This window comes from Rhamphochromis sp. 'chilingali' (assembly GCF_963969265.1).
Source record: "Rhamphochromis sp. 'chilingali' genome assembly, chromosome: 12".
Taxonomy (NCBI): domain Eukaryota; kingdom Metazoa; phylum Chordata; class Actinopteri; order Cichliformes; family Cichlidae; genus Rhamphochromis; species Rhamphochromis sp. 'chilingali'.
Window position 1 is genome coordinate 15,423,364 of NC_137939.1, and position 25,698 is coordinate 15,449,061.

Here is a 25,698-nt window from a genome sequence, read left to right on the forward strand (position 1 = left end):
AGCTCATGTGTTGCATCAACGTCACGCATTTAAACAAAGAAAACTGAATGAAAAATGTAATACCACACAGTACAGACATGTTTGATAAAAGCTTTACATTCAACTACTATTAAACACAATATCATGGAATGATTTATTGATAACACTAGTATCTGTCTTTTTTGTTACATTTTAAGTTTTTTGCTATACAGGATCAAGGGATGGATTTAAATTCTTTTAAAATTAAGTTCTTGCATTAAATGTCGTTTTCTTCAAGGAATTTCAGTAAATGTATGTTGCATGAATATATTTTAATTATTTTTGACCTCTTATTTTTAATTAGAGAAAAAGAACAGTTAATTTTGTCGTGTTTGTCATGAGCCACTTTGTGAGACTTTTTTTTTTTTAAGTAGTTTCTAAAGCTGCATTTGGCTCACTTGTCTTGATCTGGCTCTAGGTAGTCCTCATCCCTCTTCACCAATCCTGGGGCTGCTGTGTTTAAGTCATGTGGTGTTTCAGGGCTGTCGTGGATCTCTGCTGTAGTCTGTGCAGTTTCAGGGATTGTATCAATGTCATCATAACTCTCCTGTGGATCTTCCACTTCGTAGGTTACCCCGTCTGTCACAAAGAAAAATGTTTGGCACAGTTAAACACTGATTAGATTGATGCCATTTTCAAATTTGAAATGTATTGGTACTGAAATGTGAAAACACTGTGTTCAAACTGGTTCAGAACTTTCTAGTGTTTTCATTATGGACACCTTCATGAACGTTGATGTCTTGGGCAGCAGGAGTAGTAGTGGCCGGAAAGGTCAGGGGTTGAGCCTCATCTGCTTCATCAATATCATCATAAGGTAAAGAGGAAACACTCCGCCCATCATTTTCTGAGACAAATTCAGTCTCAGATCTGAATCCTGAATGAAAAAAAGCTAATATTGTATTAAAAAATAAACTTTCACATCCCAGATCTGTGCCTGGACTTTATATCTACCAATATAAAGTCCATATATATATATATATATATATATATATATATATATATATATATATATATATATATATATATATATATATATTAGGGGTGCAACGATATTCGTATCGATATTGAACCGTTCGATACAGTGCTTTCGGTTCGGTACGCATATGTATCGAACAATACAGCATTTGTAATTAATTTTATCAATTTTCCTTCTGACGATGCTGTCTGTGTTGAGCACTCAGTGAATCTGCATTCGACTACTCCGCCTAGGCTCGACAGTGCAGCCTAGGCGGAGTAGTCGAATGCAGATTCACTGAGCGCTCAACACAGACAGCATAGTCAGAAGGAAGAGCGCAGGGCAAGCTAGCGAGACAGAAGTTAAGCTCTCCTTGTAACAGGCAAATTGAACCTCATTCAGATCTGGCGTTTGGAATTATTTTGGTTTTCATGTGACGTATGACCCTGAAGGTAAGCGAGTCATGGACTAAAGTAAAACAGTATGTTGGATGTGCCATGCAATGCTCAATTACATTGGTGTGAACTAGTGTGTTAGCGCAGTTAGCTCGTTAACGTGTTGGCCGTCTAGCCCCATGCACGGAGCGATCGGCGGTAGCTCGTTAACGGAGATTTGCCGTGTTGTGGTGTTAAGGTCATTTCAACGAGATTAACCTGAAAGCACTAGTGGGAACACAACGAATATGACTGCACATTTACGCCGACATCATCCTAGTGCAAAGACAAAAACAACAAGCATGCTACTAACTTTAGCCGAGTCATTTAGACAGCTGTTAGCACATGATTCTCCTTATGCTGCTGAGAATATAGCCCAGAAGAAGCGGATAGTATAGCTTTTATTTTGGAAAGAGCCATTTCTCTGTAATAAACTCTCTTTTCCAAAGATGAGTGATTCCTCAATCAGATACAGGGCTCGCAATATCGCTAGCCCGACGTCCCGGAGCTAGCGATTTTTTCAGTCGGGCTACCAAAATCTATCTCTTCCCTGCCCGTCGGGCTATTGTAGGAAAAATATATGTCAATGCTTTTGCATTCTTTCAGAAATGTAGCTGGGTAATTATGTCATTGGCATCGGTGAGCCACTGTCAATATGTGACATATTGAAGTCGCGTTTGAATTTGCGCTTGTTTTTTTGCTTTCACTTTGCAATCGTGCGAACTGTGTATAGAGAGCGACAGCACTGATCTGTGAGTGATGATAATTTGTGCACCAATTCCTCTGACATCGTCTTATTAATCGTTAGCTTACTATGCAAACATGACAAGTGAAATCTCCCGCAGCAAGCTTAAACATGTGAGAGGTTGATCGCGCAGAGAATCGCTGAGCTTATGTGAGTGCATGTGTAAAAGCATTTCAGTTCTGCTGAGCCAAATAAGACAGGTCAGGGTGAAGAAGTGACAGCCAAAGAAAAGCTTACCACAAAACGTTGAAGTTATGACAAATCAGACTATAAGGCAAAAAGAAAGTGCAGCTTTATGGTTTCATGGACAAAAGAATTTCTGTGGCTGCAATATGATGAGCTAAATAACCAGGGCTGCACATAAGTGGTCCGCAGGTGCGCATTCGCTGTCAAAATAAAAAACACGCACAAGGGTTAGGGTTAAATTTAAAAACTGTACTTTTGAGTTAAAATATATATTTATAATTTTAATAAATGACAAATAAAAAATGCATGAACATTTTTTTTGTATCGAAAAAATATCGAACCGTGACACCAAAGTATCGAACCGAACCGAACCGTGAATTTTGTGTATCGTTGCACCCCTAATATATATATATAGCAGCTGGATAGCGTAGTGGTTAGACTACACGCCTTTGGAACAGAGGATCGCAAGTTCGATTCCTGCCTGGGGCGTCTGTATCCAGTAAGGGTCCTAAGGCTAGACCCCCTATGCTAAGCAAGCCTACCGCAGACATGAGCGAGACAGATAAATATGAAGGCATGCCAGCTCGGACGTCGCCCGGATCAACAAGGTCCGCGTCAGGTGTTGAGGAACCAGGGCACCCTGACGAAAAGTGGGCTACTGGAACAAGAAGGCATCGGTGGGCAAGGGACGAAAACAGGGCGTTGTTGGAATGCTACTACGCAAGTAACCCCGGCGGAAGGGGCTACATGAATAGGATGAGGGACCTATGGATTCTTCGATACCCAACATCCACAATGACGGCGAAACAACTAGTAGCTCAGTGTTCCAACATTCGAAAGAAGGGACTGCTCTCACAGCTAGAGATTGACGAGGTACAACACAAATGCTACGGCAAGGAGGAGTCAGGACGCCAGGTCAGGGGGGGAGATATCATCACCCCCACCCGAGATTGGGTACATAGCCCCAAGTGCGATAGGAGAAGGATCGTTGAGTGCGAGAGGAACTGACCTGAAAAATAGGATCATGGCCAAGCTTGAAACCTGGATCCCCCGTAGCCGGTTACCAAGATTACGTGAAGTACCCTCAGAAGATCTGCTAGATGATGTTAATGCAGCACTACGGGCAATACCTACAACCATGATTACCGACACTAACAAGCTGATCTGCTAGAGGGCAAGATCAAAGTAGCACGGAGGGAGGTTAGCCAACTAACGGAGTTGCAGAAAGGTGCGACATATACGGTGCCTAAGAAATACAGCAAGCTGTCCATACCTGAGGCCTTGGAAACTGCCAAGCAAAGACTCACAGCCTTGGCCAGCCGCTTGAGGAGGTACAACAGAGAGATAGAAGGCAGGAGAATAAACCAGCTGTTCTCCACAGAACCAGCAAAGGTGTACTCTCAGTGGCAAGGGAACAATAAGAGAACAGCACCACCAAGGCTGGAGACGGAGCAATACTGGAAGAGCATATGGGAGAAGGATGCAACCCATAACGGCAATGCTCAGTGGCTAGAGGATTTGAGGGCAGACCACAGCGACCTCCCTGAACAGGGAAGCTCCTGTCAGGCATCATATCGGCTAAGATGAACAGGCACATGGGTCAATACATGAGTGGGGCACAGAAAGGGATTGGCAAGAATACCAGAGGCGCAAAACACCAGCTACTGGTAGACAGAACAGTCAGCCGAGACTGCAAGACCAGACTGACCAACCTGTGCACTGCCTGGATTGATTACAAGAAGGCCTATGACTCAATGCCCCACAGCTGGATACTGGAATGCCTAGAATTGTACAAGATCAATGGGACCCTAAGAGCCTTCATCAGGAACTCAATGGGGATGTGGCGTACAACACTAGAGGCCAACTCCAAGCCCATAGCACAAGTCACCATCAAGTGCGGGATCTACCAAGGAGATGCTCTGTCCCCACTGCTGTTCTGCATAGGCCTGAACCCCCTCAGTGAGATCATTAACAAGACTGGCTACGGATACCGACTACGGAACGGAGCAGTTGTCAGCCACCTCCTGTACATGGATGACATCAAGCTGTATGCCAAGAGTGAACGAGACATCGATTCACTGATCCACACTACCAGGCTATACAGCAATGACATTGGAATGTCGTTCGGACTGGAGAAGTGTAGTCGGATGGTAACAAAGAGAGGGAAGGTAGTCAGAACTGAGGGGATTGAACTACCAGAAGGCAACATTGCAGACATAGAGGACAGTTACAAGTACCTGGGGATCCCGCAGGCAAATGGGGACCATGAAGAGGCCGCTAGAAAGGCTGCAACCACCAAGTACCTGCAGAGGGTCAGGCAAGTCCTGAGGAGTCAGCTGAATGGTAAGAACAAGATCCGGGCCATCAACACGTACGCCCTGCCCGTGATCAGGTACCCTGCTGGGGTAATAGGCTGGCCAAAGGAGGCGATAGAAGCCACTGACATAAAGACAAGAAAGCTCCTTACCATGCATGGAGGGTTTCACCCCAAGTCCAGCACCCTGAGGCTGTACGCTAAGCGGAAGGAAGGGGGCCGGGGACTGGTGAGTGTCAGCACCACAGTCCAGGATGAGACAACGAACATCCAAGAATACATTGGGAAGATGGCCCCAACTGACCGAGTGCTCAGTGAATACCTCAAGAAAGAGGAGGGAGACGAGGAACCATCATGGAAGGAAAGGCCCCTGCATGGTATGTACCACCGGCAGATAGAGGAGGTGGCTGATATCCAGAAATCCTACCAGTGGCTGGACAAAGCTGGACTGAAAGACAGCACAGAGGCACTAATCATGGCAGCACAAGAACAAGCTCTGAGTACAAGATCCATAGAGGCTGGGGTCTATCACACCAGGCAAGACCCCAGGTGCAGGCTGTGTAAAGATGCTCCAGAGACAATCCAGCACATAACAGCAGGGTGCAAGATGCTAGCAGGCAAGGCATACATGGAACGCCATAACCAAGTGGCCGGCATAGTGTACAGGAACATCTGTGCCGAGTATAACCTGGAAGTCCCAAGGTCAAAATGGGAGATGCCCCCAAGGGTGGTGGAGAATGACTGAGCTAAGATCCTGTGGGACTTCCAGATACAGACGGACAAAATGGTGGTGGCTAACCAACCGGACATAGTGGTGGTAGACAAACAGAAGAAGACGGCCGTAGTGATCGATGTAGCGGTTCCGAATGACAGCAATATCAGGAAGAAGGAACACGAGAAGCTGGAGAAATACCAAGGGCTCAGAGAAGAGCTCGAGAGGATGTGGAGGGTGAAGGTGACGGTGGTCCCCGTGGTAATCGGAGCACTAGGTGCGGTGACTCCCAAGCTAGGCGAGTGGCTCCAGCAGATCCCGGGAATAACATCGGAGATCTCTGTCCAGAAGAGCGCAGTCCTGGGAACAGCTAAGATACTGCGCAGGACCCTCAAGCTCCCAGGCCTCTGGTAGAGGACCCGAGCTTGAAGGATAAACCGCCCGCAGGGGCGTGCTGGGTGTTTTTATATATATATATATATATATACACTGATTTTTACCTTTTTATCTTCTTTTTCATATTTAAATATGTATTACATAAAATATGTATTTATTTTATTGTTATTTATATTTATTTCTTTGTATGCTTAATGTATGGTTTTTAACTGCTATCTCTGTTTTATTATTGGAAAGCACTTTGGTCAACTTTGTTGTTTTTAAAGTGCTATATAACTAAAGTTGGATTGGATTGGATAATGTGTATATAACTGTTTCCACTCTGATACAATCTGACACAGAAGCTAAAGCTAGTGGCAAGAGAAAAGGTGGGGGTCTGGATTTATATGTGAACAAAAGATGGTGTAATCCTGTCAAAGAGAAGATGCGTTGTCCTGATATTACTTTTTTGAAAGATAATTTTACTTTTTATACCTGTTTTATGTCTATCTTTTTGAAATTTAGGTGAAATTTAAATTTGTGCACCTTCAACTCGACAGCAGGAAGGATGACGTTGAAGAGGATAAAAAACATATACATGTTTTTATATAAAACATATAAAAACAGGTAACAATTTATATGGGCAGAGCCACTGACGTTCTTGATATAGTACAGTTATTTAAAAATAAGTTATGAAGACAGAAAACTGTAGTACTAACATGCAGTAGTTAGTGTAGGTGGTGCAGCTTCTCATATTATCGTGTCCAAATTAAAATAACGATAGTAGTGGTGTAGAGTATATCAAAGGCCATTAAGCTATGGACTTTAAACACTGTTTAGAAAGAAAAACAGATAAGATAACACTGAATGAATGACTCACTGCCACGACTGAAGTCTTCCATCTCATTGTCTTTGTCCATGACGTCCTCATAATCTCCACTTTCAAACTCCATGTCTTTCCCTGGCAGCATTCTTGCTGAAAGGTTACAGTGTTATAAATTTACTCATACAGCAACAGCTGTCTCACCAATGCACTGTGCTAATGTACCAGTGAAGTAACTGTACAAGGAGCACAGGAGCATGAAAAACACACCACAAGCACAGGCGTTCTTAATTTTCCCTGTTCTGTATTTACATTTGGTCGAGTTTGGTGGAGCTGATGTGCTCCTTGTTCAATCAGCAGCAGTGACGGCATTATTTGAGTCAGAATTCAGTCAGTATGCTGAAAGACTGCCCTCTAAAAGTTTCCAACACCCTTTTCCTTTAAGCATGAAAGCTCTGGATTGATCTCATGTTCAGTCAGGATTTTTATGCCTTTTAAGGTAATTCATTAGAGCAAAAACAAACAAATAAAAAAACATGTGTGTAAGTCATGTAATAAATATACTCACCTAAAGCTCTGGACTCCCTGACTCTCCTGACATACATTCGTATAAATGAAGAAATCAAGATCACTACAACAAGAAGAAATATCACACCCACGATAATAGGTCCTGTGGGTATAGGCGGACGTGGTGGGGTTGGTGGTGCGGTAGTCAGTGTTTCATAGTCTGAAATCACACACAGCCAGTTTATTATGTTTTTTTCCGGATTCAGTTACAGTGAGTTTGAATTCCACTGTATCACGTTGATCAAAGTAAGTCAGCTCAGATTTACAGAATACAAAAAGTGTCTTTCTGTCAAAAACAACTAATTGATTGATGGATTCATGGTTTCTCTTACCGGGACAATATATTTTAACTTGATTAGTGCTTTCACAGGAACTTCTTTTGACAGAGCGCCTGACATCCATGGTAACATCAGTGAACTCCAGTGTTGTTTCTAAGTTGACCTTGAATCAAATTTAAACTTTTTCACATTTAGAGATACAGCCAAAATAAAAAACACTGAAATTTTCTCTGGCAGTAAAAAACAGGCCGGACTGAAGCAACACACAGCAAAAGAAGTCACTAGAAGTCCAGACCAAAAGTATTGGGACATTCAATTTCTTTTATATTTCTGCAAACTTTGTGTCAGCAAAGTGTCCAGAAAGTTTCAAACATTTGGTCAATTTGTGTTTATTCAGATACAAGTCTCATGCATTTCTTTCCATTTTATAAACCTAAATATTTAAAATGTGAGATTCCAGTCTTCATTATTAGATTAAGCTGAGACACAGAGCCAGGAAACTGTCCATGATTTTGGTTTGTAGAATATGAGACAAATCAGTGACCGATTCAAGATGTAAAATGTAAAGATTTACCTGTTTGATTTCCGTAGAGGTGCTAGGGGTCTCTTTATCAATCTCTTCACAGAGCTTTAAGTTTTGGGAATGATTAAATGGACATACTCTTTCCCACTTATCTCGATAATTGACTTCAAGGACACCTCCATGTTTTTCAGTCGTGCGGAACTTTACACTTTCTGTAAAAGCAAAGAAACTGTGTTTAAAGAAGAAAACAAGCTCATCCACTTCTGTCTGGCAAATATGATGTTAGAGATGGTCACCTTAGCTTTAGCAAAATCACTAGGAGCAAAGCAAGCACCTGTCATCACTCTGCATTTATTAAAGTTGGAGTGTAAAACATGTGTTCCACATATTTATTTTTAGAAATTTTCAACAAATAACTCAGATTTCTGGACAGAACCTGCCAGACTATAAGTGTCATGGTTTGCAATGCAAATTATTTGTAGCTTCACTATCTTATAATGAGCTTGACAATGTCATTTTTATTTTAAAGAAATAATCTTCTGTTTTATAAAATAAATACCTAAAAATTATCCCAAGATAATGAATTAAAATACTACCAGAATTAAGAGAGGACATACATGTATGTACTGTATATAGGGATGAGTTTATGGAAAGAGAGGTGTATGGACTCACACTTACCACTACAAGTAATGAACACCACATTTTTGTCACACTTTCCTTTAGTCCTCCTGCACTGGCCAATGATGGAATGGTACTTTTCACAGCTGACATGGTAAATGTTACCTGAACCCTTTGATGAAGCTTTGGATTCAATAAAGACAGCATTGCCACAAAGCTTTTCTTGGCAAACTTTGTGTGCATAGAATAGATCCCAGTTACTAGCACACACTGGAACGCCATCTATCCTCACTTCCCCACGGCAGCCCTGTGAAAGGCTGACATTGGGCTCCTCTGGGAAGGAAAGCAATAAACACTGCAGTCAAGTATTGATAAAGACATAAAGCACTGAGGTAGAAATGATCAGTTAATCTTCTCTGCACTGCAAAGTCAAAATATGAAGCACAAGTCCATAATCAAATAGTTCATTTAACACTTTTAGCTTTGGTTTGTTACTTTATCCAGTGTATCTGGAATAATTCTCCTTCACACTCCGAGTGTCTTGTTTCACTCTTCAGTGTTTCCAGTGCAAATGTAAAAAGTCTGTGATCATTTAAGATCAGTCCTGCTGATATAAATCTTACTTTTGCATTCAATAAAGACGGGCTCCTTCCTTGAGGGTGTGGTTTTATTTTCACATTCCCAAATGCTTCCTGGATTTTCACCACAGCTGAAGCTTTTGTTCCAAAAAGAATCTATTTCAATTGTTTGGGGGTGGATTTCATTTGTTGATTGGTATCCACCACAGTCCATATTCTGGCAAAGCTTTTCCTTCTCAGTTTCATTGAAGTTTTCTCTGGAAACAGCACTGAGTCCCTGTCTCCAGTGAACCAACACTGTTCCACTACAGGCCTTTTTGTCAGGTACCATCGTCCTCCATTCTGAGACAGACAAGAGAAATAAAAAGTTCACAAAACATGATGTAACCAACAGGATCTGAATGATATAAATAACACACTCTGCACACAGAAATGACATTATGATCCTGCATCAACTTAAAGTTTTACACTTTTGAAGTTTAGCTACCCTTCTGACTGCTGTGTAAATAAAATGATTTTATAGAGTGATAACAAAGAGATGACAACTGATGACAGCGATATTTCTATAACCATCAGACTGCACAGGCCAGCTGTTTCCAGCTGATTCCAGACATTAAGTGAGTCAGACTGTGTGGCAGAGCCGTACTGGTGACATGGACAACAAGCAGAAAAGAAAAGAGTAAAACTGAGTAGAACAAATATCATTAATGGAGGTGAGGATGTTAATATTCTACCCTTTATTTCACTAAAAGTAACCTTTGAAGGCGAGCATGTCAAAGTTTGAACGCAGCATTATTTTTATCTCAACATTTTTCTGAAATACAAACTAGTCTCAGTTTGTTTCAATTTCAATTCAGTTTCAAAGCCTTTATTTTAAAATTAGGCTGAAGGAGCAAAGAATAATTCAGAAACTGCTGACACAAAGATCATTATACACACCAGAGCATCGGAGGCCACTGTGTTTGCAGGCAGCTGTAGAAGCAGTAATACTGCTGCATGCAGATAATGGACTGTTAGCATTTGCAATGCAGTTTAGGTTTGAAATGGCTAATTTCTCTGCTGGTGCAGGTCCAAAGTAGGGAAGAGTCTCGACAGCATCACCACATTTAAGCTCCTGACAGATGGTGTTTCCATTGTTAGTGTCTTTGAGAGCATCCTCGCACACAGGGATCCACTTCCCCTCATACTCCACCTCTACGTTTCCAAAGCATTTGTAACTGGGAATGCTAAATCTGGGCTTGACACTACCTGAAACAAATTAGTAATGTTGTCACTTTATTTTTAATTATCCATCATAGTCGTAGTGAAAAGATGAAAAGGTAACTTCAGAAAAATTCAAATTTGCTTCTTTAACACAAAAAGGATTTGAAGGAATATTTAAAAACAGATTCATGTTAAAGCAAAAATCAGTCTCTTTTTGTTTTTTAAATTCTGGTATCCTGTAACTTAGTGACAAAAATTCAACAATCCAATAAACTGCAACAATAAAACTGGCAATTTTTTCCAAAGGAGGCAAATTAGTTGAAAATGAAACATTCTGCCAAGGAAAGTCACAACATTTATTATATGTTTGCAATCTAAAAATAGTTTTTTTTTTTTTTAAAAAAAACAATTAATTACCTGAGCAAACAACATAGGCTGGTTTTTGTTTACAGGACTTATCATTGTCCTGGTTTTTGACAAAGATGCTCTGTGTCAGGTCAGTAGTCTGATTTGTCGGGTGTAAACTCTTAAAGAGGATATCACCATCTTTGGGACTGTTGTGGGCTTTTATGGGTGTCCCACAGTTCAGCTTTTCACACAGCTTCACAGACTTGTCTTCTGTCCAGGTGTCTCCACACATATCTCCTTCTTTCTCTTCTACATGAATCCTGACTTTTCCCCAGCAGCTGTTCGTCAACCTCATCTCAATATTTCCTGTTGTGACATGAAAAAGTTAAATTTAAGAGGAAACTAGTATCAGCAGATATTTCACAACTTCTTAGACCAAGCTAGGTTTCAGAAAAAATAGAAAATAGTAGAAATTTGATTGAGAGAAAACAAGGAGGTGAATGTACATCTATGGACATTAAAAGGTAAAGTCTGTTATAAATAAATTGTCTCTTCTGTGACACAATAAATCAATTCCATAATGACCTTATTCTTAGTTTTATACTTTAACTCATTCATATTTCACATTACCTGAACATTTCACATAGGCAGTAGAATTATGGTGGTCAGGAGGCAGAGGTGTAGTTCGGCTACACTCAAAAAGAGACTTTTTTCTGGATGAGCAGCTAAAAGAGTTTTTCCAAACTTTATTAATCATATCAGCCCTAGAATTGAAAGAAAACCTGGAAGCGTTCCCACAATGCATCTGCTGACACACTGTGTCTGCAGACTCTTGGTTCCATGTCTCTTTAGACCCAGAGAGCCAGTAGATTTCTCTGCCATGCTCTATCCCCACGTGACCAGAACAGGTTCCACTTAAAAACACCACCTTGTGACCTGATGGACACAAAGAGAGAAACATGATATACAGTAAGTGGCTGTGCAGGTCGTCTACCTGTTGAAAGGTCAGTGGTTCACAAAGACATAGACACAAAAATAGGAAAGTGGTGCATAAATACATACTTGGTGAAAGAAGCTGAATGGAGATATACCACAGTCTGGGCTTATTCCAGCATAACTAAGTGGTTATTCGGGGTCACCTTATTGAACACTAATTATAATAATTATCAAGTAAAGATTTAACTGGAGGCCAATTTAATATTTATAAGATTAAAATATACTCAGTTTTATCTCTCTTTATAAGAAAAAAATGGGCATTGGCTTTAAGACTTTCCTTAAGAAGCATGTGACTTTCCAAAAAATAATTTTGTAAATTACATTTGAGTAAAAAGTCAAGGCAGCATGTTAAAGAAAAAATGGTAATATGGCATGATCAATGAAAGTTGTAGTGTCTTATTTCACTTTTCTGATCAAAACAGATTAACAAAAATCCGTTTCTTAGTTTGCAAGTATTAAACTGTAGGTATAGAAGGACTCTTGAGCCTGAATGAGGTCAAGAATAAGCTGAGGGGAAAAAACACATTTTCTTTTCTTCTGCCTCACATCGATGAACGAAAATGGCTTTTTCCTGGTTCTAAGCTTTTGTCGTATATTAGTAATAATTTAGTATTTCCCGTTTTGATCAAACTTCACCAATATAATCAGTGTTAAGCAATTAAAAAGCCAAAGATACAAACATTCTTCCTTTAAGAAAGGAAACCGTTTTTCCGGCTGATGTCACTGAAGGGCAGAGAAATAAAAAAAATAACACTCACCCTCACAGGTGATTCCAGCTGCTTCCGTTTCCCGATCCGAAAATTGGTTGTTTGAGTTTTCTGTTAAACACTCAGATATCTTTGATATCTTCTTATTTTTCGGACACGTTATTGACAGGAAGCTACCAGAACCCTGACTGAACTTTTCAGTTTTGCCTTTTTCCCCACATTGCAGTTGTTTGCAGACAGCTGCTAATTGAGCGTCTGTCCATTCTTTTGCAGGAACTTTCTTCCACTGGCCCTCATGCTTTATCTCCAATCTCCCAGCACATCTTCCAGGACCATCTGCCAGGTTCACCTCCACACTGTCTGTACCACGACAATAAGAGATTTATCAGCCACGAAACACAAAAAGAATAAATACATTAAATTAAACTCTTACTGAACACATTTTGGGAAAAATATAATCAGAATTTAACAATGTCACAATTTCACTGAATGAAGTAACTCATTTTCTCTCTCGACATAGAATTTATTGCAGGATTTAAAATCCCATTATAAAAGTAGACAAAGGCCATCAGCAGCCACTCTGTACATTTCCACTGCTGTATCTCACCTGAACACACCACATAAGGTTGGTTTGAACACTGGATGTTCTTGCCATGCTGAGAATGACAGTGCCACAGTGAGGACTCGCTGCCTTTGCAGCTCACACGGTCCATTATCCCTCTTGAATTTTGACGTTCGACTTTAGTATAAATCAGCTAGAACAGAGCATTTATGAGTTTGCTTTATTTCATTGACAGACAGAAAACACTGACTGATTTAAAGACAACGAGTCACTGCATATTGTTAGCCTGGGGAAAAAAGAGTGGTGAATAAATATAAATCACAGACAGTGGAATAACTTAAATTATCAAACAGTACAGATAAAACTAACATCCACTTGTTTGGTTGGATTGATTAGGAGCTCAAACTGTTGAACTTACTTTAAACATTTTTAATTTTAATTCATTTATTTTAATCAAGGGTTTCCAACTCCAGGCCTCGGGGGCCGATGTCCTGCAGTTTTTAGGTGTGTCAGTAATCCAACACAGCTGATTCAAATGGCCAAATTACCACCTCAACATGTCTTGAAGTTCTCCAGAGGCCTGGTAATGAACTAATCATTTGATTCAGGTGTGTAGACTCAAGGTGAGATCTAAAACCGGCCTGGAGTCGGGGACCCCTGCTTTAATTATTTTGAGGTTCAAACAATGCCATGTTGATCAAATCAAGTGATTATTAAAATTCACAAAATAAACATTTGTTGCAACCCTGTAAAAAAGCATCAATCCAACTATACTGAGGAGAAAAAGCTACATGGTGATCACTAATATTCTTGTGCCATCAAAGAAATATATAATATTGTTATCATCTCCAGCAGCTTTTACTTCATGTGCATTCAGTATTAATGGTGCACGTTAGTACACTAATTACAATAAAGTCCATAGCACTGCTGTATGGACAGTTTCTGATACACTCAGTATCCATGTATCAGAACACCAGGTAACTTATGTTGACTAAACTTGAACACTCACTTCCCCACATCCAAGCTCCTTGCAGACCAATTCAGCTTCAGTTTTAGTCCAGGTGGAGGCACACACAGGATTAACTGAACCTTTCACTTCAATATTAACTGTACCATAGCACTTGCTGTCTTTACCAGAGTCCTTCAGAACTACTTTAACTTTATCTGAGAGAGAGAGAGAGAGAGAGAGAGAGAGAGAGAGAGCAGTTTCACAGTGTGAAGTGTTTGCTTGGAAGTTGTTTGTGTTGGAATATAGATGTGTTGAATTACCTGTGCATGTCACATTAAGGTTTTTGTTTGTGCTGTTGTTTGGGCTGAGAGAGTTACCGCAGTGCATTTGCTGGCACACATCAAAATCAAAGTTGTCCTGTTGAACAGGTACCCAGTTGTTATTTTCTTCTTTTTCCAGCTGCCCAGAACACACATTTGACTGGTTTCCTTTGAGCTGCAGTCTCGTATAACCTGTTCATAAAAACACTTTCACCATATGTGTGTGTGTGTGTGTGTGTGTGTGTGTGTGTGTGTGTGTGTGTGTGTGTGTGTGTGTGTGTGTGTGTGTGGGCACGCACAAGTGTGGGGTACTCTAGCTGTTTGTTTCTGGTTTACATGTGTGTGTGTGTGTTACCTTCACATATGACAGAAACAGGTTTGCATGATGCTGAATTGTCCTGTTCGCCATTCACACACTGCCACAGATGATCTGGATCTGCATTTTTAAAGGCTGAACAATCGATCTTCATCTTTGATGAGTCCCTGAAATTATCACTAACCATACTCTCTGAGGGAGGAAATTCTCTGAGTCCACCACACCCGAGATTTTTACACAGAAGCCTGGCTTCTTTTTCACCTTTTTAAGAGAGGAATTAAAACAGTCCAAAACATTTCGAAAAGCAATAAAATATTATTATAGCATCAAATTGAGAGAGAAATGTTGACAATATTTGAACAGCTCTGCCACATAGAAGATTAGCAAAAAGAAAATACATACCAATGCTGTTGTTACAAAAGTAACCCGGAGGTTTGCCATCAATGGAGTACTTGACAGCTCCAGCACATTTGTGTCTATCCAGGCTCAATGTGATATTACCTTGAGGAACGCACTCAATTACCAGCCAAATATAAATACAGATAAAAAACAACAAACACCACAATCGATCCTATCAAGTAATTTCCAATACAGTTCATTTTCTTAATTTTCTTAACAACTTTTAGCGAAGAGTTTAAGCTTTTAAAGTTGCAGTTTTTGTCAGTACTTTCAATACCCCCCCACCCCCACCCCACCTCCCCCCCACCCCCAGAAAAAAAAGAGAAAGAAAGATCTAACAAACTTACTTGAACACTTAAGTTTTTTCACTGTGAGCTTTGAGTAATAGCTGGACTTCCAACCAGGATGTTTACATTTCCACAGAGCGCTCTCGTGTCCTTCACACTTCAGTTCATTGAGCCAGATCGGTCTGTCTTCAGAAGGCTTAACAGTATCTATTACTGAGTTCTCCACAGGTTTCCCACAGTGAGTGCTCTTACAAACCACTTTTTCAGTGTTCTTGTCCCAGTGTGTATCCCCAACATAACCCCATATGTTGTTATGGTAGACTTCAAGGTAGCCTTCACATGGGTAGCCTCCTTTGTTTTTTAGAATCAGTTTGTCCTCAGCTAGGAACATACAAGGTTTATACAGCAAATTATTATTATTGTTATGATTTTTTCATGGCTGACTTACTTTTGGGAACTGCAAAGTAAATATTTAAAGTTGTAAGTTTAAAATGTCTTTTGTTTATTTGTTTTTTATCTGAATATCGGTAAAAACACTTTTTTTTACAAATCTTTTTAATCCCTTCATGTCTTTCTTTAGGATAATATCATCATTCCTCAGCAGATTTATACAAAAACAACAATGAAAAACCACAGTGGTTTATATTTTTTTAACATATGGGGTGTCTATTGTAAATGGCATAGATTAAGAGGAAGGGTATTGTACACCCATGACAGGTTACCAGTCTGTCACAGGGCTAACACATGGAGACAGAACACCGCTGATGCTCACACTCACCATCATCATTAAGAATTACCAATTAAACTAAGCCCTTAGTACCCATGCAGATACGAGGAGAACAGACAAACTACACACAGGAAGGCCCCAGGCTGGATTTGAATCACTTTCGCACTGTGAAGTGACAGTACTAACCACTGGACCACTGTGATTTCCAGCGAGGGCTAAATTTGCTAATGGGCCAAAATAGCATGCGAGTACAATTCGGAGGCATGCTGATGGGTGTGGTTAGTTTTATTTTATTTATTTAATTTACAAATATTGCACTGTTTTAAACACAGGTGCAGTCAGTTCATTTCAGGACAAAATCAGCCTGTGTTCTTAATTTCAATATTGTCCTGACTATATTTTGCACCTGCATCTGCAGAATCCGTCACAAAAATCTCGGACTTCCCTCCTCTAACACGTGCCTCTTGTCACTGAGCTCTTTGTAAATACTGTACTTTTCTTGACTTTTTTTTTGACAGAAAAACCCAGTTTGCACTTGAAAAGTCTTGATTTAAAAAAAATCACAACAGAAATCTGGACATACACTTGAATTGAACTGTTACATTTCTTCCACACCTTGAAAAGGCTGCTATAAATAAAACAATTTTACATATAGTTTTTAAATAAAATGAGAGAAGGAGAGTCATAGGTGCCCTGTGTGATTGTGAGTGCGAATGGTTCTCTGTCTCTATATGTTTGCCCTGTGACAGACTGGTGGCAACCTGCACAGGGGGTACCCTGCCTCTCGCCCTAAAACAGCTGGGATAGGCTCCTGCGACCCTGACCCGAGAGAATGGGTGTATTTTAAAATATAAATAATATTTCAAAGGTATTTCAAGGATTTCTTCCTAAGTTGAATTTTACACAAAAGTACTGCATTGATTGTTTTGGGGGGTTTTTTGGTTCAAATTCAGGATCACATCTGGACTCAGTTCTAACGCATTCACACACACGGTCATATAGAGAAATTCAAATTAGTACCAACAATTAACAATATTACTACTGTTCAGAATGAAATAAACTGAATTAACTTGCCTTGTGAGATCACCAGCTCAATGTGAGCAAGGTGGAGAAGCAGGAGGAGGAACCACATCGTCACCACAGCTCATGACTTGAGAGTGAGACAGACAAATGATGCGCTCAGCTTTATATTGCCATGGCTTCGCCCACCAAAAATGGAAATGAGCAGCATACGCGCCAAAGCTAGACTCACAAATATTAACTTAGATTGAAAGACACACAACTAACTAACACACAAGTGTCCTTACTTCATATACAGCACCTTTTTATGCTTTTCTCTTCATTAAACTAAAATTCCCCTTGATGCTGTGACACTGGCACACAACATACTGTATTAGAATGTACAATTGATCAACTGTTGATAAATTATAAATGTTAAGTTTAATAACTGATGCACATGGCTGTTTTGATGTTTTTAATTTGCTATTATTATTTTCATTTGAGATATTTCAATAAACTGATCTAGAAATGATTTTTTTACTCAGCACTCTCTATGACATAATTTTGACGCCATTAAATAATATCTGCCTCAACAGAGTCATAATATTGCTTCATGCAATTAATCACACTGAAAAGATGGTGCGGAGAGCTGCATCTGGTCAGAAGGAAAAACACACAAACTTGGAATAGATAGCCAGATTTGTGCAAAATGAAATAGCTGTGAATAGAAAGATGCAAGAATATTGATGCAGTAAAGAGTTTGTATTTTGTATCCCAAGATGGCTGATCAACTTATCTACACAAAGAGTTTTTAGAGAGTGTAGCAGCCGTGCCAGTTTGTCTTGAAACGGCAACTGTAACCTCCACATTTGACTTTTTTATCAAAGTATCACTTCAACTTTAATCTCAAAATATCTACTTTAATCCTGAAATAAACACTATTTATTTCTTCTTAACATGGTCCTAATACTCTGTCATAGCTGTGCCTGTTTTCAAAGAGCTCTATAAATAAATATAGTATGGTAAATCAATTTTAAAGAGCAACATTTTGTTTGATTTAAAATTAGTTTTTTAATCAGTGTCCTTAGCCGCAGCAGACAACTGTATAATTCCACTAGTATTGTGAAGAAGAAGGTTTCAAAGCATTTGTCTTTAATGAAGTTACATTAAATATCAACTTCTATCAGTAACCCTGATATCTGAGATCATTATGTCCTTAAACAAAAACACAAAGCCTTAGGGAGCAGCACACACAGCAAAACATCAGCTCACATCAGAGAAATGTCAAACTATTAATATTCTTAGAAAGGAAATATTATTCAGTGAGAAAGAAAGACTTAAAAACAACAACCTCCTGCTGCATTTTATCAGACCGCATCTACAAGCTGTAAAATCTGTGAAAAAAAAAAAAGAAATATATATATATATATATATATATATATATATATATATATATATATATATATATATATATATATATATATATCATCCTGAAAGTAGAGAGCATGATATTTGAGTAAGGCTTTAAATAACATGAGGAATAATCAAAAATACTACACACAATATCCAAGTATTGCATTTCACAATGGCCAGGAGACATACACTCAAGTATGCATTGCCCAGTATATGCAGCATGTATACAGGATGTGATATATAAAATATGTATATAAACATTAACAACTAATGCATGGTAAAAACGCATCACTCTAATGGAATTATCCATCCTGACATTTTACATGTGAATGTTCCTGGATTGTGGTCACAGGTGTAAAATGAGTGTACGACAGAGCTGTGCGGCTCTGTGGCTGTCTGGCGGGAGACTTTTTGGAGCTGTGACTAACTGGAAACAACGTATTCCCCGCTGCCCTTTTGATTCTTACTGAAATTCATTTACCCAAAAAGCCCATTTTGGCAACAAAACAAACCAAGTTGCTAAAAGGCCTGCAAGAGTTTTCTAGACATAAAGACATAAATTCTGGTTAAAGTGTCTCAGAGTCTCAAACTATCGAGGGAAGACACTTCAGGGTGCATTTGTTTTATTGTTACATACTTTATGCGTCTTTATACTGTAGATATCATGAATGAATTATTAGCAGAATGTGCTTATATTATAAAAATGACAGCCAGGCCTGAGTTCTCCTGTAGACCCCCCAAATTTAAAAAAAATAATAATAATAAAAACAAAATCTACACATAAATCATAGCAATGAAAGTGTGATAATAAGGCCTTTCCTCGCCGACTGATTTATCGCTATCACTTTGTGACAGAGGTAGTGATGATGCTATAATAACATTAAGATTATTTTTGCCTTTTTTCCAGTCCCGTTATTTCTCCCCTCCTTGATGTGCAGAGAGTACAGAACACAGAGAGGCACACTTTACACACACTCTCATCAGGGTCTCTCCCTATTGTTATAAGAGACATAGATATAAATGTTAATATATATAATATAACCTATAAAAATATATATTTATAAACTACTGTCCAAAAGTCTTAAACCGCCTTTCATTTCTCTATATTTTTTCTAGTAGCTACATTAACTAGACTGAAACATGCACACATGCTTGAATTATTCATAGTGTGAAGTATTTTAACAAACGTACATATAATATGTATAATATATAGAAATTAACACACAGTATAATATTTAAATAAGATTTAAAATAAAAAATATTTTAAAAAATTGTAATATGTTTAATATATTAATAAAATATAGACTTATTTAAGAGAAATTTAGTGTGTACTTAACAACATTTTTAAATCAGGTGTTGAGACAACTTTAAAAAATGTTTTTCAACATTTTCTCTCATTTATGAATAAATTTCTTTCTTAATTTCACTCCTTTTTAAAAGTATATAAAATAAAATAATTATTATATATTTGTATATTTACATAATAAAAACTGTAAACCTATATTTGTATGTTTATTTTGTGTAAAAATATTTTTTGCTTGACATGTTTTTGTGTGTGTCTCAAAGCAAAGAATCAATGTCAAGGTTCAAAGTTGCGTATCATAACTCATTGTAAATTATTCACTTCTATCAGGCTCACTAAAATACAACCACACTGGAAAAACATCAAATTAATCTAATGAAACTCTCAAAATAAATACAATAATGTTTAACTATCACATGACATCAGTTGGCATTTTTTTCAAATATGCATAACACTGAAAAAAAAGAATTGTTTTTTTAATAGTTGTTGTGGAAATCTGTTTGATTTCCTCTCGAGTACTATGGCACAACATTCTGAGTATTTGATGTCACATCGAGGCGTATGACTCACGCAGGGGTGTCTTGACCACATTTATCAGTAGGCTGATCAGAAATGAGGCATAACTGACACAACCATCAGCTCAGGGTAGGAGCTAGCTTAGCAGAAATAAAGCCACAAACATCTGGGTTGTATTTTTGAAACCAGATCGTCTATCTAGGCAGGAAACTGTGATCGTTCACATGCTTCTGCTTCAGACATATTCTCAGGAAACATGAAAGTATCAGCTCCTAACTGAGTTTTAAGTGTTTATTTGATGAAAAAATAGACGCACGTAGGGCTTATATTTGTTTTAAATATTTAAACAGCAAAGTCATGGTATTTTTCCCATTTGAATCAAACTGAACACTAAATTAAAGGGCACACCAAACAGCAAACAATACTCTCAGGGTGCACAACCACTCCTTGTTGCCCCCATAAGACAGTGTGAAAATACACATGAAACAATAACAAAATACAAGAAACTAATAAAATCAGTGATTTCTTAACATAAATTAAGAAATCATGTGCAAGAACAACATACATGAAACAATGTTTTGAAAATATATTTTAAATTTCGGTAGCCACATCCAGGTCTGATTAAAGTGAGCACTGTCGGAAAAAAAAAAAAAAAAAAAAAAAAAAAAAAAAAGGGGGGGGCAGGGATAGCTCAGTAGGTAGAGTGGTAGCCCCATGATCGGAAGGTCGGGGGTTCGACTCCACTGAACGGCTACCCTGAGGTACCCCCGAGCAAGGTACTGTCCCTACACACTGCTCCCCGGGCGCTGCACTGGCGGCTGCCCACTGCTTCACTGGGTGAATGGGTTAAATGCAGAGGAACTATTTTCCTATGGGGACTAACACGCACACTTTTTTCAGGGGATCACTTAAATAAAACCTGTTTGACAATGTGAAGTAAGATCTCAAAAAGCAACAGTCATGCCACAATTTCACTGACAGCTATCTGTCTTGTTAGAGCCATTTCTAAGGCTCTATCACTCACCAAACCAGGGTGATACCCATCAACCATTATGAGGTAAACTTAAAACAGAGGTAAGCCTTTACAGGAGTGGCTGGCCCACCAAAATGACTCCAAGAGCACATTGATGACTCGTCCAGGTCACAAAAGAACCCAGTGCAACATCAAATGCACTGGCTCATGCAGCAGGGCAATGATCCAAAACAGCAAGTCAAAAGATAAATAAATAAATACTGTAAAGGTTTTGAAGCAGCCTGATCAAAGTCCAGACTCACATCAGACTGATTTGCTTTGGCGTGACCAAACAGGTCGTTTGCGTGATGAAAAACCATTCAGTGTGGTTGACTTCAACAGTTCTGAAATGATCATTTCAAAATGGTATTTTGTATTTACTCTGGTTATTTTTGTCTCATTTCTAACATTTGTTTAATGATCTGAAACATGTAATTGTGACAAATGTGTAAAAACCATTTAATTCTGAGTACATTCATTTACTGACACTTGTGACAAATTTTCTCAGTAGTATCTATCAACATCTAATAACAATTATTAATGAACATAACAAATGAATGCCCTACACTCAGGACAGACAACTGATTAATAAAGTTTTTTGTTTGCTTCTATGAGGAAGTTACTAACAACTCTGATGGTAGGTGATCTTTCAAAAACAGCAATACAGCACTGATAGCCTTTAGCTACATGGAAAAAAACAGTGCCAATATATTAAAGCAGATGCAAAGACAAGAAAATTTCCTATGTGTGTATCACAAAAGATGAAATGATAATAACTAGGAAGTGGTTTAGGAAAAAAATACATGAATAAAACATGTATGTATGTGACTCTTTTTAAACGATACATCTGTGTGCCACAGAGAGAGACGGACATCTTAAAGTTCTGCCTTGTCTTTAACGTCTGAAAGGAAAAGGAAAAAGTATGACTTGTCACATAAAAAAAATTGGTACCGAACAAATCACAAACACAAAAATCACAAATAATTAAGTCAAACAATTCAGCAGATCCAGTACCTAACACAAAATACTGAAGCTAAAAAAATAAAGATTTTGAATGATGCTAAACCCAGAGGCATTGCATAGTTTGAAAAGTATAATAATTGCAGGTGTTGTATGACTAAAGCTTTATACTCACCCTGCCTGGCCTTTGAGTGAAGTGCTTTGAGGGAGAGTCAGTGATAGCAACACAATTGTGCTACATGTAAACTCTCAAAACATGATCATTAAAGAATGATCCTGAAGCCTTGCAAAATGCCTCATCATAGCAAATCTCCTTGTGCCTAAAACGAGTGGAGCGCGTTTGACCTTCTCTGCAGTACCAACACATGGGGCTTTTTTTCTAAAAATAAAGAAAAATGATTAAACCTTACTGTACAGCAACGATCACTGTAAATCATGACCAAATCATAACTATTCCCTGGAAAACAACATATTTGTTTATTTATATTTTGGACATTTATAAACGTGTATATTTATTTATATTGAGTTGTGTATTATATTTAGTATTCATGTATAAAATGTCTACAAAAATATCAAGTTTTTCAAGAACAGAATTGTGAGACAACAGTAATTAAAAAGGACAAAAATGCATTTGTTTGTTTGTTATTAGACCTGTGTTTGTTAGTTATTAATGTTTCCAGCTGCCCTTTTTTGCCAAAGGCGCTCTGCCATCTGTAAAGGATTTTGCTAGCTTATAGGAAATGACATTTACATGACATGTTCCTGTCTGTTATTCATTTGATGTGTTTTCTGTAACAGCAGGAGATGAAATCACCCAATAACTGTCATTAAAAAGCTCATTGCACATCTATTTGGTTATCACACATTATAATATATTCTGTTTTCATTGTCACTGAGTAGATATAGGCTGTATTAGCAGAAATATTTGGGTTTTTTAAGAAGAACACAGTTGTACGTGTTGAGTACCATCATCAGAGACAGTCAGTAAATCAGGAAACCACATTTTACTCATAATTAGATTATAAATACTATATTATGATGAAAATTCAGATTAGTGTAGTTATGATGTTTTCAGAATCAGATACCAAGGAAATCCTGTAAAACCAGGAAAAAGTTTTACTTTTTTATTTATTCACACCGATATTTATTTTTGTTATTGATTTTATATTATTTTTAGCAGCCTTTTTTGTTGCTTTTAGTGCGAACAGTGCAGATAATAAATGCTTGCAATTTATTGTTTGGGTTTTATTTAGCTCTTGCTATTGTCCATGTTCACTCACTATCACACTACCATATTGTTATCAATAATGTCGGTCATTTCTGCTTTTCTTCAATGAAGAGCCAAAGGTTGTTAAAAGAACACCATCTTGAATGTGACTTTGGTTCAAATCAACCAAAAAATGTTTGATTTATAGACTCAAACTGTTTTTGGGCAGATTTTTTTTCAGTATTTATTTTTTTAAGTAACTTGACTGATTCTTTTATAGTGGTTTCTCTACTCCTTAAGCACTTTCGCTCTGATTAACACATTGCAGAGCAACTTAAGATTTAGTATCTAAATCCTGCATAACTACTCCACCATATATTAGCATAATAGCTTGGCAAAACTGTTCAAACCCTGCCCCAGAGAGAAAAAAACAAAAAAGTGCAGACTCCTTGAATCTAAATAAAAAAGGCATATGTTTACCACTGTGAAAACTAATGATTTAAAATATTAGCAAGAAGTTCACTTTAATTAGATTTAATTTATATAGGGCCAAACACAAAAGCAGTTGGCTCAAGGCACTTTATATGCAAGGTAAAGACTAAACTATAATACAAGTAAGAGACAAAATTTTGAAATATTTCACTTCTCTACCTCTAGGAGGATGTGTGAATGGTATGCATTTCAACTTAATGGAACTAATATAAATACTACATGGATGCTGCCAATACTGACATTTCATGCACAGTTTGACAATGATGGTTAAATAATGCTGAGATCTGGTTCAGATTATCAGGTGGTATTGATGAAGGTGGGTTTACACCTGATGAAAAACATTTGGGAACCACTGCTTTAAACAACAAGTTAATTCAAACGTACTTATGTAGCACTTTTAATCTCAAGACATTTTGCCGTGCATTGCACTCAAATAAATGCATCTGAAAACATTTACCCAGAACCCACATCCACCTCACACATGTAAACCAGAAACAAACAGCTAGAGTACCCCACACTTGTGCGTGCACACACACACACACACACACACACACACACACACACACACACACACACACACACACACACACACACAGAGTAACAAGTAAGAACCCTGAGAAATGCTTTCAGTTTAGCATTAAATGTGGATGCAGATGTCGAAGATCTCAGGTCACATCGACAGTTTGTTCCACTGAAAAGGATTAAACTAATCCAAAGCATCATCAATCTGGGGCTCACCACTTGAGAGGAAGACTTTTCAGTCCTGCTCCTAGACCTAAGTGACTGTCAGGGTTCCTGGGTCATTGACCCAGTGTTTTTTAAAGTTTTGGACTTTGTCACTTTTTATTTTCCACGTGTTTTTTGTTTTATTATCTTAGTCATCTGTCTGTGTTCTGTTCTACTTCCTATGTATCATTAGTTAGATTATTAGTTGATCCAAATCACAAATCTGTTTGGTGTTGTGTCAGGAAGGGTGTCTGTTAGAAACTGATTTGTTTCCACATTTTCACAGTTTCCCGGTTCTGACCCATTATTATGGAATTACATAGAATAAAAGGCTTTATTGGGATTGTATTGTATTATGAGGTCTTTAATATAAGATTATTCAAGACATTGTATGTGACGAAAATCATTTTAAATTTGATTCTGGATCTAACATGGAGCCAATGAAGAGAAGCCAATATAAATATAAGTAAACTAATGAAGAAGATCTGTAATTATTTATTTGTCTGCTTTCCTGCATGTTCAGCATGCTAGTCTATTTTTTGCATCACTTCCTCTTTGCCACATTGACAAACTCAGTATTTACATCATTACTCTTTAGTCCAGTAATTTTTTTTGCCTGCCTTCTGTAAGCCAATCAGCCTCAGCCTCTTATATGCTACCTATTTAATGAAATACTTCTTCTTTATTTTTTATTTTTTGGCACAAGCAGAGCAAAGTGAACTGGAATCACATTCCTTGTATAGACTTAGCCAAAACAAGGTCCTGTCCTAATTCCTATCACTGGCCGGATTCTATGTTCTTATGGTGAATCATCGGAATTTAACTGTCAAATAGCCTATTAACTTCTCCATCTCAATTAATCATGCTGAATTGTTCTCAGTAAAGAATTCTGGGGGTTTTTTTTGTTATTATTTAAGTAGAATTGAAGTCAGATATGTTTTGGACGGTTGTAGATCTCTGCTTTAGTCTGTTTGGTTTGAGGGATGTCATCAATATCATCTTAAATTTCCTGTGAACCTTCCACTTTGTCACCCCATGGGCTAAGTTGAAAAAAAAATGGCAGACTAAACTGTGACAAGTCCAATTCCTGATGCTTATATAAATTTACTACATAGTGGTATTTAATGGGA

At 38.1% G+C, this 25,698-nt stretch overlaps 2 protein-coding genes across 2 annotated transcripts; one reads left to right on the forward strand and one right to left on the reverse strand.

The window, feature by feature from the left end:
- Nucleotides 1-412: 412 nt before the first annotated feature.
- On the reverse strand, nt 413-17,072 carry LOC308406668 (scavenger receptor cysteine-rich type 1 protein M130-like; the record flags this gene model as incomplete). The annotated part of the gene is made up of 19 exons (XM_080897808.1): nt 413-597; nt 740-892; nt 6,620-6,715; nt 7,131-7,289; nt 7,468-7,570; nt 7,982-8,142; nt 8,609-8,881; nt 9,172-9,468; nt 10,066-10,374; nt 10,747-11,043; nt 11,308-11,613; nt 12,432-12,740; nt 12,988-13,135; nt 13,952-14,106; nt 14,212-14,403; nt 14,567-14,788; nt 14,930-15,028; nt 15,274-15,594; nt 17,015-17,072. 19 exons carry the CDS (start codon nt 17,070-17,072, stop codon nt 413-415), a joined length of 3,843 nt encoding a protein of 1,280 aa, XP_080753934.1.
- On the forward strand, nt 2,756-5,778 carry LOC308406576 (uncharacterized protein; the record flags this gene model as incomplete). Its single annotated transcript, XM_080897657.1, has 2 exons — nt 2,756-3,253; nt 5,404-5,778. Exons 1-2 carry the CDS (start codon nt 2,864-2,866, stop codon nt 5,776-5,778), a joined length of 765 nt encoding a protein of 254 aa, XP_080753783.1. The 5' UTR covers nt 2,756-2,863.
- Nucleotides 17,073-25,698: the final 8,626 nt, after the last annotated feature.